Below are 20,477 nucleotides of genomic sequence, written 5' to 3' on the forward strand. Positions count from 1 at the left end.
TCATTATGAAACAATAATCAGAGAAACGTCAACACAGATTAGTCTTAATATGAAAGCACAGCAGGGTTATTGCAGCCCCGCCCTCACATTGTGAGCAATGCTGTGACGTTTCTCAGTTACAATAATGTGACATAACTCCTGCCGTTGGTGTCACTGTGTCTGTAAACATAACTGGAAACAGGCATGTAGAGTGGCCCAGTGTTAACAATCCATTCAAAGTTTGCCTGACACCCACTGAGGTCATCAAAGTCCGTCCACCGTCTTCCACCTATCAGGGTCGTTGGGGGGCTGGAGCCTATCACAGCTGTCATACGACGAGAGGCGGGGTCCACCCTGGACAGGTCGCCAGCCCGTGGCAGGGCTAACACACAGACAACCATTCACACTGATCCCCACTAACTGCATGTCTTTGTGGGAGGAAGCCGGAGAGAACAGACTCCACACAGACCCCGGCCTGATGGGGTTAGGGTCCTGAGTTCGATACCCTAACCTGGAACTGAACTCAGGACAGTGCTAACTGTCAGGACAGTGTAACCACTGTGCTGCCCGTTATCAGAGACAAATATAAATCAATGATAAGTCTTCAAAGTCAACTTGATGATTTATTGGTGGAAACTTGACAAAAAGCTTTAGAACCTACAAACTGTCATGTGCTGTTTGTCCATTTACAGAAAATACTGTAGAAAGATTTTAAACACGTCACCTCTGACCTCACTTTGACATTTCTACCTCCCTCCCAAGGATCCTTACATCAGTACTGTGAAGACAAAGTGAACAACTTACCTATAATACATGTAGTATATTATATAATAGCTCAAGCTGCCCAGTTATTCCCCCTCCTACATGTGTTTGGAGCAATACCCTGATTTTTGCTGCACTACAAACTTTGATCTTTATGTCGTTTCAGCTCCTTCTTGCGTTCGCTCCTGCCTGATGCTGTTACAGAGCTGCTCTGTGCGTGACTCTCTCAGACCAACATCAGAGCGCGCACACTGCTGCAGCTCCGTCTGTTTTCCTGGCTCATGTGTACACAGCAGAGATGTGATGAAGGAGCGTAGCAGAGCGCACAGGTTCACATCAAAAACACAACAGCAGAGCCTTTTCACAGCAGAGATGGAGCTTTATTACAGTCGACTGTAAGACGCATTCATATAAAAACCCAATGCACTACTTCTGAAAAAGAGGCACGCACTCTGGTTGGTGCAGACGGTGCTGTCACAGCACCAGGATGACAGAGTCCTTCAGCTTCTCATTTGCTGCCCTCAAGGAGGCGCAGCGACTCCTGAATCATGTTCAGACTCTTGTCCACTGGTACGTCACAAAAACCCAAACACACTTTAATATTATAAATGTTTCACAGTGCAGAAACAATACGAACTCAAAAGTAAGAATATTATATATACAGTGAAAGAACTTTTGGTGAAATATACCCAATGATGTGTTTGCCCAACACAGTGCTTCTTTGTGATAGAGCAGAGAAACCTGGGACGCTCGGGGGAAACCCAACCCCTGCAAAGGTGTCTTCTTAAGTTTAACTCACACTCAGGCTTGTATCCGGACGCCTGCGATGCATCGAAACGTGCTCTGTGCAATCTTTTATGTTACATTTAGCTTTTTATTGCCAAAGTCCATCCCTACACCAAATCAAGACAACCTTCTGCTCTCCCGGGTGCGTCTAACATTTATGCTCGGGTTCTGCCCAAACAACCGGCTCCACGCTGCAGGAGAAACAAGGACATCAGCTCATCTACACACCTGCAGCTCATTTACTAACTTGCAATAAGATAAAGATGTTAGCGTCGCCACCATAGCAGCATAGCTATGTTGCAGCTAGCCTGCTAACTTTAGCACTTTAAAAATCCTGTTTAAAAACAACAACAAAAAACTAGTGCTGAGTTTTTCACCGAAGCAAAAAGATTTACCTGCCAGCTTGAATAAACTAAAAACAGTACATGAGTGATTTTTAGCCAACGGTAAAAAAAGATGGAAAACAGCATGCAGCTGTAAATGTGATGTCATGCTGTAAGCTGGCCTCTCAGCTGCTGTCTCTGGGCTGATGCTAGCTCACATACACGAGCAGCAGGATGCCTGGTTTAGAGTTACTCGCTAACACAAACAGCTGAATCAATCAGGAGCGTGTGGGGATGGCTGTCGGCGACAACACCAACAAATGAGACGAAATGAAAACTGAACGTGTGAACAGTGCGCCCGCCCTCAGACCGAGACGCTCCTATTCAGAGTTCTCACTGACAAACCGTCCAGTGAGGAAGGCTGATGCAGCGGTCCGTGAGGTCCTCATGGTTTGGATCAGCCTGCTGCGGTGCCGGGTCAGCCCTGATAAACTAGTTCAAGTGGCCCCAAAAGTAAAGAGCCCTGAAAACCAACAGTCTGGATTCAGATCACAAAGGTAAATGGAAAAGCATCAGAGGGTCAGTCTGTGACTGGAGCTGGAGCCGTAGACGTTATGGTGGAGATCAGGGCTCGGACTGCTTGTATTGTTGGTGCTCGTTGAGGAGCTCGTAGCTGGAGACCAGAGGATGGTACCTCAGACACCACCTGACGGAGACACAGAGCAGCAGCCAGTGTCAGAACAGACCATGACGCTCCAAAACACAGCTGTCCCCACAGCCGGCGTCCGACCGAGACAGCAGGCTGAAGAGCTGCACCAAACACGGCGAGAACACTGGGAGGGACTTACCCCGCGCTGCCGCTGTCACACGAGGACATGGCGAGCGTCTACTTGGTGTGATGCTCGTAGGGAATGCTATTCTGAGGTTGAGGGAAGAGAGAGAACAGAGTCAATATGTCAGAATCCAAACACACAACTCAGCAACACGACATCATCACACAGGCATCAGATTACAGGACAACAAGTACCAGCTTACAGAAAAATTACTGCTGTGATACTGCTGCAATACTACTGCACTACTACTGCAATACTGCTGCAATACTGCTGTACTACTACTGCAATACTACTGCACTACTACTGCAATACTGCTGCAATACTGCTGTACTACTACTGCAATACTGCTGTACTACTACTGCAATACTGCTGTACTACTACTGCAATACTGCTGTACTACTACTGCAATACTACTGCACTACTACTGCAATACTACTGCACTACTACTGCAATACTGCTGCAATACTGCTGTACTACTACTGCAATACTGCTGTACTACTACTGCAATACTACTGCACTACTACTGCAATACTACTGCACTACTACTGCAATACTGCTGTACTACTGCTGCAATACTGCTGCAATACTGCTGCACTACTGCTGCAATACTGCTGTACTACTGCTGCAATACTGCTGCACTACTGCTGCACTACTGCTGCAATACTGCTGTACTACTGCTGTACTACTGCTGCAATACTGCTGTACTACTGCTGCAATACTGCTGTACTACTGCTGCAATACTACTGCAATACTGCTGTACTACTACTGCAATACTGCTGTAATACTGCAATACTGCTGTACTACTGCTGCAATACTGCTGTACTACTACTACTGCAATACTGCTGTAATACTGCTGCAATACTGCTGCAATACTGCTGTACTACTGCTGCAATACTGCTGTACTACTGCTGCAATACTGCTGCAATACTGCTGTACTACTGCTGTACTACTGCTGCAATACTGCTGTACTACTACTACTGCAATACTGCTGTAATACTGCTGCAATACTGCTGCAATACTGCTGTACTACTGCTGCAATACTACTGCACTACTACTGCAATACTGCTGCAATACTACTGTACTACTACTGCAATACTGCTGCACTACTACTGCAATACTACTGCACTACTACTGCAATACTGCTGTACTACTGCTGCAATACTGCAATACTGCTGTACTACTGCTGCAATACTGCTGTACTACTACTGCAATACTACTGCAATACTACTGCACTACTGCTGCAATACTGCTGTACTACTGCTGCAATACTGCTGCACTACTACTGCAATACTGCTGTACTACTACTGCAATACTGCTGTACTACTGCTGCAATACTACTGCACTACTGCTGCAATACTGCTGTACTACTGCTGTAATACTGCTGTAATACTGCTGCACTACTGCTGCAATACTACTGCTGCACTACTGCTGCAATACTACTGCTGCACTACTGCTGTACTACTGCTGCAATACTGCTGTACTACTGCTGCACTACTGCTGCAATACTGCTGTAATACTGCTGTACTACTGCTGTACTACTGCTGTACTACTACTGCACTACTGCTGTACTACTACTGTAATACTGCTGTAATACTGCTGCACTACTGCTGCAATACTACTGCTGCACTACTGCTGTACTACTGGTGCAATACTGCTGTACTACTGCTGCACTACTGCTGCAATACTGCTGTAATACTGCTGCACTACTGCTGCAATACTGCTGTACTACTGCTGTACTACTGCTGTACTACTACTGCACTACTGCTGTACTACTACTGCAATACTGCTGTACTACTACTGCAATACTGCTGTACTACTACTGCAATACTGCTGCAATACTGCTGCACTACTGCTGTAATACTGCTGCAATACTGCTGCACTACTGCTGAAAACCCAAACAAGCCCAGCTTTGTCGTCCGTACTTGTGCGCGGGCTTTTCTGCGTGCTCAGCTCACATGAAATATTCAGTGAGTCTCGTGCTGTTGGTTCACACAGACTAGGAGCAGAGGGAGTGTTGTACCTGTGAGGTGGACATGCGGGAGGTGTCCTGTCGCCCAGTCAGATCGGAGGATGACACGTTGATCGGAGCGCCGCGGTGCAGCCTCATGCTAACCTTTCGCTCACGCTCCATCCCGGACACTTGTCGAGGAGACGTGTTAGCTGGAGACCATAAACACATCGTACTGTGAGATGAATAAGTCCATGTTTCAAAGACTGACTGCAAAGGGCTGGAGTTCATGTTAACCTGTACATGCTTGCACCGTGTCACAGTAACATCACCTGAACCGTTAAAGGAAAGACAAACGATGTGAGAGCACCATCACCTCCATCAAGGAGCCAGCCGCACAACAGCAGACAGATCATCAGCTGACACGCTGAGGCCACTGAGGCCACAGCAACACTACAGGAGCAGCTCCTCTTCGTCTACAGGACGTGCGCACTGCATATAAACACGTCTGGACACCAGGGGCCCGTTCTTCGTACCTCGCTAAGTAGGTTAGCCGGATTAGATTGTTGACGATTTCGCGTGATCCTGGATCAGTCGGTTCCCCGAAGCTCATCCGGGACTTGCTGTCATAGCAACAGAGCCGTAAGCGTAAACCTGCTCGGGAGCAGGTTCACTTTATGTAAACAGGATTAGATCGCGGCCACGCAGGTATGTCCGCTTCATTTATACGAAAGCAACAGCGATATTCCACCACTGTTTCACCATAAATAAATATTATCAATGTAACTAAAGACAATGCAGCACCTGATCCATTTATTGATTTCACACAGATACATACAGGTCATTTCCTAAAAAAGGGAAATGTACTATTAACATTCTATTACATGTATGTGATTATTACAGATGTAATTCATATTTCAGAGTAGTAATTGTAAATTACTTCGTGTAATCAAGATGAGAGACCACGGCTATAAAAGCGAAGGTGGATTTGGGAAGCCTGTCGCAGCCATGTCCTGTCCGTATACGCGACCAACCCATTGCGGAAGGTGCAAGATTGATAAGGAGAGTTTTCAGAATTCAGCGTATATTGCGGGACAGACAGGATCCTTTAGCTCAGCGCGACAGTGTGCTCATAGAGAGATATCGATTTTCCCGTGAGGGTATTATTTACTTAACCAACTTGTTGACGAGGGGGTGCAGGACCACCACCTGTCTTTTTTTCCTCTGCCCTTTTCTTGGTTGCTGTTATGAACAAACTAACAGATTATTACAGGCCAGTATTACCTTGCCAAGAGACGCAAAGCAATCTAAGAGATAAATATTACCATTCTGTAGAATACTCCTGTATTCCACTTTTACTTGTTCCCATGTTCTTGTGGGTCCTGTTGTGGCTCTAATGTGAAAGGGGATATAATATAACATATTATAATATAATATAATGCCATATGATATTGGACAATATAGTGTCATATGATAGATCTACCCTACCGCCTACTGGTGTTGGCCAGAGGGGCCGATGGCGCGATATGGCAGCCTGGCTACAACCGTAGCTGCCTCCACCAGTGTGTGAATGTGGGAGTGAATGAATAGTGGTATCGTAAAGCGCTTTGGGTGCCTTGGAAAGCGCTATATAAATCCAATCCATTATTATTATTATTATTAAATTACCTACGAGTTTGATTTGTCAGCGACTTTCTGCCAGCCCTCTCTCCTTGCTTTTGCAGCCTTTGCAGTGTTCTCTTGCGTTTTAATTAAACTCTGAAACTCCTGAAATCCCTCACTCAAGAGTTCTTGCTCTGCTGCCGGAAAATACCGAGCACGCCCCTTCGACATTTTCGCCGACCAATCAGCGGGTTGCCGATCAATGTTTCTACTATCGATGCGTAGCCCCTTTTACGACGCCCAGTGATGTCACATTCCTGCGTCCAGCTGTAGTAATCGTCAACAGCAAGTGTGTTCGGGGAACCGGATTAGCGAGCTCACGGTTAGCGCGATGATTTGATCTTGGATGTGTCATTTGATCTTGGATGTAGTAAGCGACGTACGAAGAACGGGCCCCAGATTCCTACAGAGTTGTGATCTGAATGCACCAGGATCAGCTCTATAAGTTCTCTACATTGTGTTTCTTTTATTTATTCTTTGGTGTTATTTCAGTTACAGCTGACAGCATCTGAGCTGACAGGCAGGAGAAAGGAATAAAAGGAAGGAGGGAGAAAATAGAACAAAATCTAATAAAAGGATGGAGTACAAATAGAAATGCACAACACTGCACCTGTAAGAAAAACCAACATAGAGCATCTGGAACACAGAAATATGAAAGTGCACAGATACATGTACCAACGATCTCCTTTTCTTTAACGGAGAACACCGTCCTCTACCGAGGTTGTTTCCTACATTTTTTGCGTATTTGGGACACTTACATGTGATCTAACGATGCTAACGCAGCTGGAGTGAACTGACCTGTCTGTGAGGTGGGTGTTAGCGGGGTGGGCACTGTTCCCTCCTGGGTCCCTCGGGGGCGCCCGGGCGCAGCAGGGACTCTCGCCCCGGGGTTCCTGCTGTGCCTCAACCGGTCGTCCCGATCCCGACGCTCCCTTTCTGCTTCCTCTGCTGCACGGTTGGCTCCCTTTAGCAGGTCACAGAACAGATTATGGACCGACTGAGACTCTGCGGGTTTATTAGCCTCTGCACGCATGCTAACCCTGTACTGTAACCATCGCGCGCACTTTGGCCCGGCACAGATTCGTTTATGCTCAGCAGGCTTCTGTACTTTTTGCACTAATGCGTGCACTCGTGCAGGAGCTCTATTCCCCTTCATGAATTCCTCTCTCTGTTACAAAGACGCCATCACAGGACCACGTACCAGCCTCCACACACACATCTTACTAATGTGACAGGCTTGCCATCCTGGTTTGTCGCCAACATGGACGACTGACAGGGTGGGACTTCCACCAGCTTTGGTCTAAAGCAAAGTAACGACCTTCACAGTCCACGCCGAGACATCTGAACCTGAGCCACAGAAAAACAGGGTCATGAAGTATCGACTAAAACTATGACATGATCCAAACTCACAGTGTGCCCTGTTACAAACTGCAGAGCTGCTCTTTAACCCCGTGTTCATGTCTATGCACAGTTTTAATATCTCTTTACATGTGAACAGTCGGCCATAATTAGAGGCGTGGCTGCTTTGAGTGACAGGTGGATGATGACTTGTTAGCCCTCACTGAGCTGGACCCGGCAGCTGTGTTGGTACTGAGCAGCTGTCAGCAGGACTCAAACAACCATTGCAGATCATTTCTAAATGTTTAACACACAATAACAAACCAGCAGCTAACAAACGAGGAGGAGACGAGCCCTGTTTGTCAGTCTGGTCCCCGTGTGTGATGCATCCTAGCAGGTCACTAAACATCTCACCGTCCTGTGTAAACAGACGCAGCAGAGAGGACCTGCTGTGTCAGGAAACACAGTTTGCTTCAGGCTGACGTCTGTTTCTTTAACGTTAACTAATAAAGATTTCATGAATTACAAATTAACTTTCATCCATTACAGAAAAAAAGACTCGTGACCATCTCACAGACAAAACATTATGTACAGCTACTTTCAGTGTTGCCCTTACAGTAAAAAGGGCCTCGAGGTCATCCTTGTTGTGTTTCAGCACTAAAGAAAAAAAACTGAGTGATATTGCAGCTCCAACATCTCAGACCACAGGATGGAGTCACACCTGTTCAACCTGTTTAATGTTCTCCTGCTTCTCTGACAGCTGATACTCACAAACTTCAGCATGTTCCAGTCGAACACGTAGTCGTAGGAGAAGCCCTGTCTGTGGAACAGGTTTCTGAAGAGCTGCCGTAAGTACGAGTAATCGGGCTTGTCATCGAAGCGCAGGGAGCGACAGAAGTTCAGATAGGTGGCGAACTCAGCTGTGACAGAGTGGAAACAAACATGTTTGAGCCGACGTGCAGCTGGGATCACGCGGCTTCAAATAAAGGAAAGCTCTGAAGACGGCAAACTCACAGGGGTAGCCTTTGCACAGCACCTCGATTGGCGTGGACATTTTCTTCTCACTGATGCGTTCGTACTTCTGCCTCTTGGTAGCGGCCTTCAGCCCCTGCCAAGGCAGCGAGCCCAGATTGAAATACATGAGGACGTATCCCAACGACTCAAGGTCATCGCGCCTCGACTGCTCTGTGGAGACAACGAGCGGAAATAAAGATGATGAAGAGGAAACGGGTTTCACTACAGCAGCAGAGTATCTCAGGTGGGATAAAGAGGAGCAGGAGTGCGTGGCGGATGACAAACAGGCTTGTTACCGATCCCAAGATGAGTGTTGATTGAGGCGTAGCGAGCGGTGCCAGTCAGGTTCTTGTTCTCGCGGTACGGGATGTGCTGGTGCGTGCGAGCATCTCGGTACTTTTTAGCCAGACCAAAGTCAATAATGTACACCAAGTTGCCCTTTTTGCCGAGTCCCATCAGGAAGTTATCCGGCTTCACGTCTCTGTGAATGAAGTTCTTGGAGTGAATGTACTCGATGCGACTGATCTGCAGTGGACCACAAACAAAGACAGACAGATTAGGTCCAGTGCAGCTCGTATCTGCGCCCGGCTTCATTCATGCATTCACGTGTGTGCACGTTCGTGTGTGTGTGTGTGAGCAGCAGATGTGTGTGCACGTTCATGTGTGTGTGCACGTTCGTGTGTGTGTGCACGTTCATGTGTGTGTGCACGTTCGTGTGTGTGTGTGTGAGCAGCAGGTGTGTGTGCACGTTCATGTGTGTGTGCACGTTCATGTGTGTGTGCATGTTCATGTGTGTGTGTGCACGTTCATGTGTGTGTGTGCACTTTCGTGTGTGTGTGTGAGCAGCAGGTGTGTGTGCACGTTCATGTGTGTGTGTGCACGTTTGTGTGCACGTTCGTGTGAGAGCAGCTCACCATCTGGTCAGCGAGCAGCAGGACCGTCTTCAGGCTGAACTTGCGAGAACAAAAGTTGAAGAGATCCTCCAGGCTGGGTCCCAGCAGCTCCATCACCATCACATTGTAGTCGCCTTCAGCTCCACACCACTTTATTGTTGGGATGCCCACTGCAACCACACAGAAACAAATGCGTCTGCAGTCACTGTCTGATGGGTTTCTCCTGCTGGCAGCGTCTCCACTATCACCGCCTCCTGCGCTGCTCAGAATAAGCACACAGTGATGAAGGGCGTGTCCTCGGGGGTAACAAAGTGCTCCTGCTCTGATACTGAAACCTTCACTCACACTCAGCAGGGCTCCTGAGGCCCACACCCACGTAACAAAGTGTGATTCTGTCCTACTTCACTCCCTCCTTTAAATGTGGCGCTGACAAAATGAAAACTGGCGTCCTACTTGTGTATTGGTTTGGGCAGTCATTTCCACGCTCTAAAGGAAACTCTGCAGCATCTCTGCAATGTGTAAAGCCCACATGTGCCTGCAGGCAATCCTGACACTGGCTGAGCTGTGCTGGGGTCTCCTCTCAGACCTGGATCAAGGATGTTACGTCACAGGCTTACATCACATCCCACAGGGTGTGATTTAGACTCAGGAACATGAGGGCCAATGAGTGCTGTTGGTGCATCCATCACCTACACCAGCCACATGAAGGTCTGTCCTGTCCTTCTGTGGACCTGTCTCACAGTCCTGAGACTGCAGTGGGAGACCTGGAAGAGCTGGACTACCTGGTGCTGTCCGGTGCTCCCAGCACTGACACGGACATGAAGGAAGAGCTCAGCAGTGTGGAGCGCCGCAGATTCACAGTGTCTGACTTTCTCAGTGATAATCCTGAACTGAAACGAACTTTGTGTTAAACTCTGATCATCACTGCTGTGAGCCGTGCACCGAGCTGAGGCTGCTACATCCAACCCACGGGACAGTCGAGGCGTGGACACAGAAGCCTTCTGTGCTAAACCGCAGCACAGCGGTGGTCCACGGCTCACTGAGGTCATTCAACATGACCTTGTGTTTGTTTGGTGACTAATGGGATCACTGCAACGACAGGCAAGTGTCCATCACATTACACGTGGAGGAATAAAGAGAGCAGAGAGTAGGAGCAGGAAACGAGTCCTGCAGCTAACGGGCGATCGTGGCTCAAGAGTTGGGAGTTCGCCTTGTAATCGGAAGGTTGCCGGTTCGAGCCCCGGCTTGGAAAGTCTCGGTCGTTGTGTCCTTGGGCAAGACACTTCACCCGTTGCCTACTGGTGGTGGTCAGAGGGCCCGGTGGCGCCAGTGTCCGGCAGCCTCGCCTCTGTCAGTGCGCCCCAGGGTGGCTGTGGCTACAATGTAGCTGCCATCACCAGTGTGTGAATGTGTGCGTGAATGGGTGGATGACTGGATATGTAAAGCGCTTTGGGGTCCTTAGGGACTAGTAAAGCGCTATATAAATACAGGCCATTTACCATTTATCATCTAACGAGTCCTGCAGCTAACGAGTCTTGCAGCTAACGAGTCCTGCAGCTAACCGTGACAGACTGCATGAGAACGAAGACACAGACAGACTGTGGTCACCTCCTCCTTGCATCATCTTGTAGATCTTGCTCTCGATGTGGAGCTGCGGATGTTTCGTCTTCACACATTCTAACTTGATCGCAACTTCTTCTCCCACTGAGATGTCTGTGCCTGGAAAAAGACCAACAGGGATACACATTAATACACACAGATATAATGGAAGCCACAACATCAACAACAGCAATATTCATGGAGATGTTCCTGATGATGAGTCCTGTGGTCTCCAACATGTTCCTGTTTCCAGCAGCACACAGAAGGACAACAACACCTACACACTGCTGTGTAAACGTCAGTGTGTCTCCTTCATGAGGCGGCCTACATGGATGAAGTGAAGAATCTGGCATCGTGGTGCCAGGACAACCACCTCCAGCTGAACGTCAGCAAGACCAAGGAGCTGGTGGTGGACTTCAGAAGGGGTCAGCACAGAGACTACAAGCCCATTATCATCAATGGAGCTCCAGTGGAGAGGGTGCAGTCCTTCAAGTATCTTGGTGTCCACATCTCCTCAGACCTGACATGGGCTGCCCACATTCAGGTCCAGACCAAAAAGGCTAGGCAGCGCCTGTATCACCTACGACAACTGAGGAAGTTCAGGGTCTCTCCAAAGATCCTCAGGATTTTCTATACAGGCGCTGTGGAGAGCATCCTCACACAGAACATGACATCGTGGTTCAGGAACAGCTGTGTGAAGGACCAAAAAGCTCTCCAGAGAGTGATCCGTACAGCAGAACGCTGCTGCAGGATTGCTCTCCTCCCGCTTCAGGACACCTACACCAGGAGATGCCGGACTAGAGCAGCGCAGATACTGAAGGACCCGTCCCATCCTGGCAACAAACTGTTCCAACTTCTGCAATCTGGTAGAAGGTTCCACATCATCCGGGCAAGGACAGAGAGACTCAAGAGGAGCTTCTATCCCCAAGCCATCCGTGCCCTAAACACACACACCCGCCCTCTCACATCATCTATAATTGACTGAGACAGGACTCTTCCAGACACTAAACCAAGGCACAATGTACATTTCAAATTCCTTTAATTTTAAATATGTTTATATTGTCTATCCTGTAAAACAGTCAGATGTCTATTCATATTAATGTACAGAATTCACCTGCTTGCTGCTACTACTGCACATTCACCCAATGTATATATTATATATGTGTGTGTGTGTGTGTGTGTGTGTGTGTGTGTGTGTGTGTGGTGTGTGTGTGTGTGTGTGTGTGTATATGTATGTCGAGGAGCGTGTCAGGCTACATTTCACTGTGTGTTATACTTGTTTAACTATGCATGTGACAAATAATAAAGAACCTTGAACCTTGAACCTTCAAAATAAACTAAATACAAACAAATTTCATAAATCGTGACTTAGCTGGACTCACAACACAGCAGAGAAACAGGAAACCACAACAAATCCTCAAGAAGCTGCATCTTTGTCAGCTACGGCACAAACAGGAACCCAGGTGAGGCCGAGCTCCAGGACATGGAGGAGGAGCAGGCAGACCAGGGTCAGGCAGCAGACAGGTGCTCGAAGAGGGAGGTGGATGCTATGAGTGGAGCACAAACAGGGAGCAGCATGTTCTGCAATATTCACGCCACCCTTCCAAATGCTTTTGTGACACAGCACATGTGCAGACTCTGCTCCTGCTGCAGCACCTTACCTGCTTCTTTAAAGGAAAACTCCGGACCTGCCAGCCTCAGGCCCTCGGTGCACCAGCCAAACAGGATTTTTATTATTAAACTTACTATCATCAGTTTGCTAAACACAGTCAACACTAGTCACAGTGTCGGTGTAGTGGTCCTCGTACAGTATTTGGGTGGTGCAGTGGTTCACACTGCCGTTTACCTGGAAGACATTTGTGGGTTCAAACCTGCACATTCAGCACGCCCAGACGTGCTGCGCCGACATCGGCACCGTTAAAACATGTCAGCGGCGCACAAACAGAGCTATCGTCTGCCTGTGAATGTGACTTCAAGGCTGACACTAACAACTCCCATGTTATTTAACCCTTTAAGACCGACCATAGAACCAAGTCCGCCAGAGCGCATCTTATATTTGTACATGCTGTAGTGCCAATTTTGGGAGTATTTCAAGTTGCTATACAGCAATACAACTGTTATAGCCCAAATTTTAATAATATGTATGCATTAAGTCCATAGTGCTACATTAATTGCAAAAAAGTGCAATAAACTACAAAAAAATTGAAAGTCATTTTTGGTTTTAACATATATTTCTACTTGGAGAAATTTAAGAGGTTCATCCCTCAAAACTTTAAATACAATAAAGTTGCAAAAGATATTTTACAACAACAGGAAATTTATTTTGAGTGTCTTCATAGTTTTATTTTTGAGATACAGCAATTTTTATATACTGCAGAAAAAAAATGAAAAACAATCCTATGATGCAAATTTCCAGCTGTGCAATTCAAGTTCTAAGCTTCCCAGCAACTATTCAGAAAAGCATCAAGTCAAACATGACTTATGAAAACACCAGTATAGGTTTATAAGGCCTATAAGTAAAAAAAACAACAAAAAACAACCCACATTTTCCGCGAAAACGACGTCACTTCCGGTTTCGGGCAGGTAATGGCGGACATGCGATAGTTCGCGCTGACGTCTTTTTCAGTGTAGGAAGTGTTACGAACAGCTGATGGATCGGCAAAGCGTATTTCTGGAATATTATGTCTTCGTTGCTGCAAGCGCTTTTTATGCAATTTTTGCAAAACTATATGTGGAAGGAAACCGTGACCGAGGACAAGCTGATGGCATCAGATGTAAGTACAACTCCTCCGGTTTCATATGCAAAAAAAGAAAAATATTGCGCTAGCTTACGTGGTTGCAGTGCTACAGGGATTTAAAAATAGTTACGCAAAGCGGAGCGTGCTGCTCTGACTGGCTTTAAAGGGTTAACTGAGACAAAAAACCGATGCTGTACTCATGCAATGATTACTGTGTAACTACATTTCCCAGTAACGTCAATCCTTTTCATAGCTGTGCTGTGGAAGCTGCCATATTACCTCGCCATCTTGAGTACAGAGGCAAGGATGGACATGCTGTGTCACCGATAGGGATGGGTATTGATAAGATTTTAACGATTCCGATTCCATTTTCGATTCTGTTTAACGATTCGATTCTTTATCGATTCTCTTATCGATTCTTTTTTTTTTTAAAAAAAAGGAGAACACTAAGGTCGATTAGCTCAGAGCTTTGTTTTATATCTTCTCTTTGAACAAGATAGAAATTTAGGAGTAACGTGGCCTTACAAACCCAACAGTGAGATCTTGAGAGATCCAGCCTACGGCTCTTCAATGGGGTGTCACAGGGTCCCCAGGAAAAAAAAATTGTAAATGTAAAATAATAAAATAAATATTCTTGTGAGACATATCACATATTGACGGGGTCGGGTTATGTTAAAAAGTATAAATTGTTATACTTTGTTCATTGGTTCAAAGGTACCCCACACTTCTTTTTTTTGTTTGCTTGTTTGTTCTGGTGTATTTTTCATTTGAACTGTTACTCTGCCAGAGTACTCATATTTACAAGATGGCATTGAACGCCCCATTGGTGTATCAGGAAAACTATTTTGTACGTATGTTCCTTGAAGGGGATTGAAGTCGTTCTTTTTCCACCGCAGCGAAGGGCTAGGAGTAGGAGAGGAGCTGCTGTATGTTTTTGTTATCGAATCGATCTGATTGTGAAATAAAGCATATGCAGTGAGAAAGCAACTCCAGGAGTCATCCCTGCCTTAAAGCTGCAACATTCTTCTGTAGCAATAACAAAGTATAACATAAATTGTTCTGTGGCAATTACACAAGAATATCCAGTAATGTCCCTGCCCACAATTAAACACATTCACTTACCAAAAATCGGGGGCATCTGCTGTGGCAAATGGGTGCAAGCCTTTGACCACAAACTTAGACACTGCTCGGTGACATTCGTCTATCCTGGCCTGAAAGGAGACGCTACCGGTAGACTGCAGCGAGAACTGCCAGCGAGCGCCAGCCAGACTCTGTCTGTCTCTCTCATCATGGTCACCTACATGTACAGTAATGGCAGGTCTTGTAATAAGGCAGATTGCGCTAACATAATATGCACTGTTAGTTGATTATTTACCTGCCGCATTTACGGGAGAGGACGTGCAAACGTTAGCGCTGCTGCTGGGTTGAGAGTCACGAGTCCGGAGCGGAATTAAAAACGCGTGTCATCGCGTGTTTTGTGAGCAAATGCTTTTGCATATTCGTAGTGTTTCCTCCCTTAAATGAAACATCTACTTTGCAAGTTGCCCTGTTGTCATCGGTTCTCATAAAGTATAATCAAACTTTTGAGCGTTTGAGCCGCTTAGGCGCCGTGTTTCCTGCCAGGTAAATGACGCTCCGCAACGTGATGACGTCATTCGGGGTGACTGGAATCGATAAGGGAATCGTTTGCAAAAATGGCAAACACTTCCAAGGAATTGAAACAGTGGGAACCGGTTCTCAACAAGAACCGGTTTTCGATACCCATCCCTAGTCACCGAATCGTGTTTTACGTATGTGGTGAGAACCCAGCAGAACAGTCTGAATACATGCTCATGCATGTGTGAGCGTCCACCGATGTTAGCACTGACAGCTAACAGCTGCAAACACAGCAGTAACACTAACACTGCTGCCATCTAGTGGTGAGATTTCACACCCTGTAACTTCAATAAGTGCCAGCAGCATCACAGCCGTGGAAAAAACAAAGAGACACATTTACACACAGTATTTTCATTAACACACGAACAGATCAGGATGGTACATAATGTTTGGTGTTCCACACGTTCCACATTATCTCCTGTGGATAAATCCTGAGCTCCGCCGGAGCCTCAGACTTTTCTAACAGGCGAGTTCAGTCTTACAGAAAACCAGACTGGCTCATCTTCAGCCGACTCTCTCGACTATGGAGAGAAACACGTGGAAACCTGCGTCCACACGTTATCATTTTCACTGGGACAACAACTGCTCCCCCATCAGGTGTGTTCATATGACCCCACTATGAGCTCCAACCACTCATTTTAAAGTGACGACTGAATTTCAAGGAATTAAGATAAGTGTGAATATTATCTTTAGCTCTGGCACAATGACACCTCTTAATGTCAGTAGCTAGCAGAGACACAAATCCAGCCACAGGGGTCACCAGCAGCAGTAACAGGCCAACCCCTGCAGGCCCCCCGAGGACGGACAAAACCAGGCGCCTTCTGAACAGGGTCAGGGTGACCTTTGTTTGAAGCACACTCTCCGTCCTCACACTAGCACAGAGGGTTTAGACTTTTACATAATGCAATCCAGTCAAAAAGGTTACATTTAAAATATTTACTGTGGTAACTGATGTAAGGATGTCTCGTATGTACCTCACAGTGAGTGATACACACGATTAGCAAAACACAGCATGCTGGACGAGACAAAGTCACACTTCTAGCTCAGCACGCAAGTGAAGACTAAGCTTCTATCATATCAGGTAGCATCTAATGCTGGAAGCTGCTGGGCCTCGACCACCACGTCAGCATTTGTGAGCTTGCTGTGATGCAGACATCAGTAACTTTGTGGCTGAAACGGTACTGCTTGCTGACCCATACATGAGTGCTGTCTGTTTCATTGTAGGTGGTAACTTCTGTCTGAACCCCGCCTCCCTAAAATAAATTCAAGATGGCAGCAGCCCAGATGTTAAAATTCAAGCCACAACCATCTTTTTATACAGTCTTTGTTCATATTAGTGGCTGACTGGCATATTAGATATTAGATATAGTCAGTGTGTCCTGGCTCACACTGGTGCCACTCCCTGAACCATTGATGTTATGGACTGGGGTCACAGTGGGCGACCCTTTGAACAGCATAGACTGAAGAAATTCCCACACGGAGTGGACAGTGTGGCTGTACGGTTACATACATGTGTAACACAAAGGCTAACAGATATGTTCCGGATTAAGACCTGTGCAGTAGATGGGCTTAACGTCTACCAACAACTGCTCACACTACCAAACCAACTCACCGGACAATTATATCCACGCTCTTTGGTTCTGTCCACCAGTTCAGAAGTTTTGGCGCGAGATATGTGAAGACTTATCGAAGTGTCTGAAATGTAACATTCCAACTTCCCCTTTAGTGTGTTTGTTGGGCAGCTTAGATAATGTCACTACAGATAAGAATATAGCTCATATGGTTTTCACTGCCCTATGCATAGCCAAGAAAACAGTCCTCATGAACTGGAAAAATAAAAATAATCTTAATTCTAACCAATATAGAAATTATCTATTAGATTACATTAGTCTTGATACAGCCTCTGCCACCACTTCAGATCAATTGCTCTGGGCTCCTTTGATCAGCTCCATCACCTAGTGGGGGTGGGGGGGCCACAGCCCTGGCGCAAGGTGCCGCCGGTGCATCGAGCCACCTGGGGGGCTCTTCAACTGGTGGGGGAGATTGTCACATCTTGCAGGAGGTCTCCTCTCTCCAGGAACTCACTCTGCAGGTGGGGAGAGATATATGGGAAGTGGAGGAAGATCTCAGCCTGGGTGTCTATTGTCTTGTGTAATCTGGAAGATGAGTGGATGACGGGGTGGGCGCAGTTTTCTCTGTGGTGGGGCCAGGTGAGCTGTCCCGGGCTCTGTGGGGCCAGTCGGCGCTGCTGAACTAGGCCCCGGTCCCAATGGGCCTGGGCCCCCTTTCCCTGGTGGGTTGCAGAGTATGGGGGTGTCTACTGCGGTCAGCGGGGGAGCTGGCTCCAGGGAGGGGCCATTTGCCCCTCCCTTCCTTCCCTCCCCATCTCCAGCTGCCTCCCTCTTCCCGCTCCACCACAATCACCCACACATGCAGGGCCTTGGAGTAGGGGTATGTCACCAGGTTGCAGGGGAGACTACCCCCCCCCCCCCCCCCCCCCGTCCCCTTCTGGCTGCCTCTGCCTCAATTTTATCCCACAACTTAGACATTCACATTACTCACACCCTCATTACACATACATATAGGATCTTGGGGGTGGGCACGCTACATGGACTCCAAAAGGCCATCAGGGTGTACACCCCACCCCTGGCGTCGTTGCCCACCTCTCAATGTTAAATACATGTAGACATTGAGGGCTAGCAGGAGGGACCATGCGCTTACCTGCTGCTGTCTGGCAGGTAGCTCCATGCCCTCCTGGGTTTTAAATGCACCTTAGAACACACATGCATCAACACTACAATGAGCGGGTGGAGGGAGGTTCGGAGTCTTCTCTCACCCCCATTCTCTGCGACCTGCTGGAGCGGGGGGGCTAGGAGGAGGAGTTGGCCGCCCGACTGCGGTCTGGAGTGTGGGGCCTCCCTGCTGCTGCGGAGTCGGGGTGGTCTGCCACCACCACTTCCCCTGCCAATGGCGGACTCCCTCAGACATCGGTGCGTTGGTGGTTCTTTGTGTCCGGGGGTGGGCGTCCAGGTACACACCGGCTCACTCCTTGGCGGCTGCTTATCGGGGCCTGGAGCCTGGGGCTCACTCGGGCTCCTTCGGGGGTGGGGTGCCCTCGGCCTCCCGGCCTGGGGCTCGGTCACTCAGGCACGGCTGGCTGCCGGCGGAGCTCACGGGCGCGTCACTGCAACCCCCCCTGGCTTCTGCTCCGCGGCTGCTGAGTGAGCCCTCATCTGGGACTCTCCTCAGCTCTTTCTGGGACAGTGGCGCGGCTGCCCCTCTGTTGGTCTTCCTTGGTCTCTTGTGTTCTGGGGGCCTCTGGATGTCTGGAGTTTTGATCTCCTCCATACCTGCTTCATGCCCTGGAGGACGGGGCTGTGGCCCCCCCCCCTCTATCAGATCATTACATGAAGGAACCTTTTAAAAACAAGCGCGTCCATGCTCACAGGTGTACACACGGGTGATCACACCCACAAACTACACCCTTTTTGGCTCCTACCTTAAAGCACACTGTGCGCTGTCGATCTTACGTGCTGCACAATAATGTTTAATATTTAGTATTTACTGTCATATTCCCATAGATCATCATGATGTTGTTTATTATGTTGCTCTTTCTTTGCTTGTTTTCTCTTTTTTCTTTCTCAGCAGGTGATCCAGGTGATTGATAGATGTGTTTTTTGTCTGTTTGTTTTGTTGGTTTTTGCCCTTTATCCCCGTCCCTCTTCCCTGCTCTTTTTCTTTCCCCCAGTCACGTCTGTCCCGTGTGTAGCAAGTGAAAATAAAATAAACAATAAAAGGTGAATCAAATAGACCATTAAGGCAAGGCTGGGATGGTCCATTTGGTAAAGTAAATCCGTTGGGCATCTTTGTTTGCCTTTAGACAAGAATTCTGATGCAAAAGAACCAAACGGGACAGGCAAAGAAAGAAAAGAAAAGGACCTGCGCAGTACACACAGTAACAGTACACACTCTTCCTCGTTTTGTTCCTTGTTGTTTCCGTACTTTCAGGCTATTGTATCATCCCCCCCCCCCCGTGTAACCCACCTTGTGTTTCTGCCGTTACACTAACTGCACTGTCGTGGGTGAGGGCTGCAGGGTGGATGACCTGCCTCGGGTTAAACACCACACACACGGGATAACAAACAGTAAATATCACGTAGACCCGGAAGTCCTGCAGCGGTGACCAAATCTTCACTTTCTGAAGCGCAGCAGTGTTTTGAACGGCACGTTTCAGGTGACAGCTTCCACTCACCTAAGTAGATGTCCCCGAAGGACCCACTCCCGATCTTCCTGCCCAGCCGGTAGCGGTTGCCCACTCTGAGCTCCATGTCCGCGGTGCTCTTTGACACAGTCTCCTTATCTTAGTTATGAAGCACTTCTCCTGCAGTATGAAGGAATATTAGAGCTTTGAGTCCGTCGGTGTACACAGCCCGGTCCCTTTCGATCTCTTCCTGTAACAGCGCAGGTTTCACCATCCCCTTTTTCTCTTTCTGACCACCGAAAGTCTGTAATATCGGTATGGCCCGGTACCGTGAAACGCGTAGTCTATGCTCTCCGTAGTTTGGGGGCCACTGTGATCCCAAACTTAACGATGGACTCCGATTACTCTGATCCAACTCCAGACAGCTGAACGGGTACGCAGCGTCTCCCAGTCTGTGAAAGCTGTCACTCGCTGCTGACGTCACTTCCCCTAGCAACTACAGGCAGATGTGGAAAAAACATGTCAAAGTGAACTCTCGACACTTACATGTCCTCATACAGACACGGGAAACCTAAACACACTTTGGAGTACAATAAAGCGCTGGCTCGGTGACTATACGGAAGCAGAGCGCGTGAAGCCGCTCGCTCTAATCACAGTTCATGTTGCTTCTTTGGGTCGAACAGAGTCCAGCGTTACTGTGGTGAATGTTTTCGGACCATGCCCGCAAGTCTGTTGCTATTTTCTG

General features: G+C 47.7%; 1 protein-coding gene across 1 annotated transcript; it reads right to left on the bottom strand.

Moving 5' to 3' along the window:
• Nucleotides 1-589: 589 nt before the first annotated feature.
• On the bottom strand, nt 590-20,465 carry LOC113027733 (casein kinase I). Its single transcript, XM_026177471.1, has 10 exons — nt 19,784-20,465; nt 11,147-11,257; nt 9,560-9,708; nt 8,942-9,170; nt 8,646-8,816; nt 8,403-8,551; nt 7,092-7,257; nt 4,704-4,843; nt 2,699-2,769; nt 590-2,556 (listed from the first exon to the last, which is right to left on the bottom strand). Exons 1-9 carry the CDS (start codon nt 19,857-19,859, stop codon nt 2,737-2,739), a joined length of 1,224 nt encoding a protein of 407 aa, XP_026033256.1. The 5' UTR covers nt 19,860-20,465; the 3' UTR covers nt 590-2,556; nt 2,699-2,736.
• Nucleotides 20,466-20,477: the final 12 nt, after the last annotated feature.

This window comes from Astatotilapia calliptera, chromosome 8 (assembly GCF_900246225.1).
Source record: "Astatotilapia calliptera chromosome 8, fAstCal1.2, whole genome shotgun sequence".
Taxonomy (NCBI): Eukaryota; Metazoa; Chordata; class Actinopteri; order Cichliformes; family Cichlidae; genus Astatotilapia; species Astatotilapia calliptera.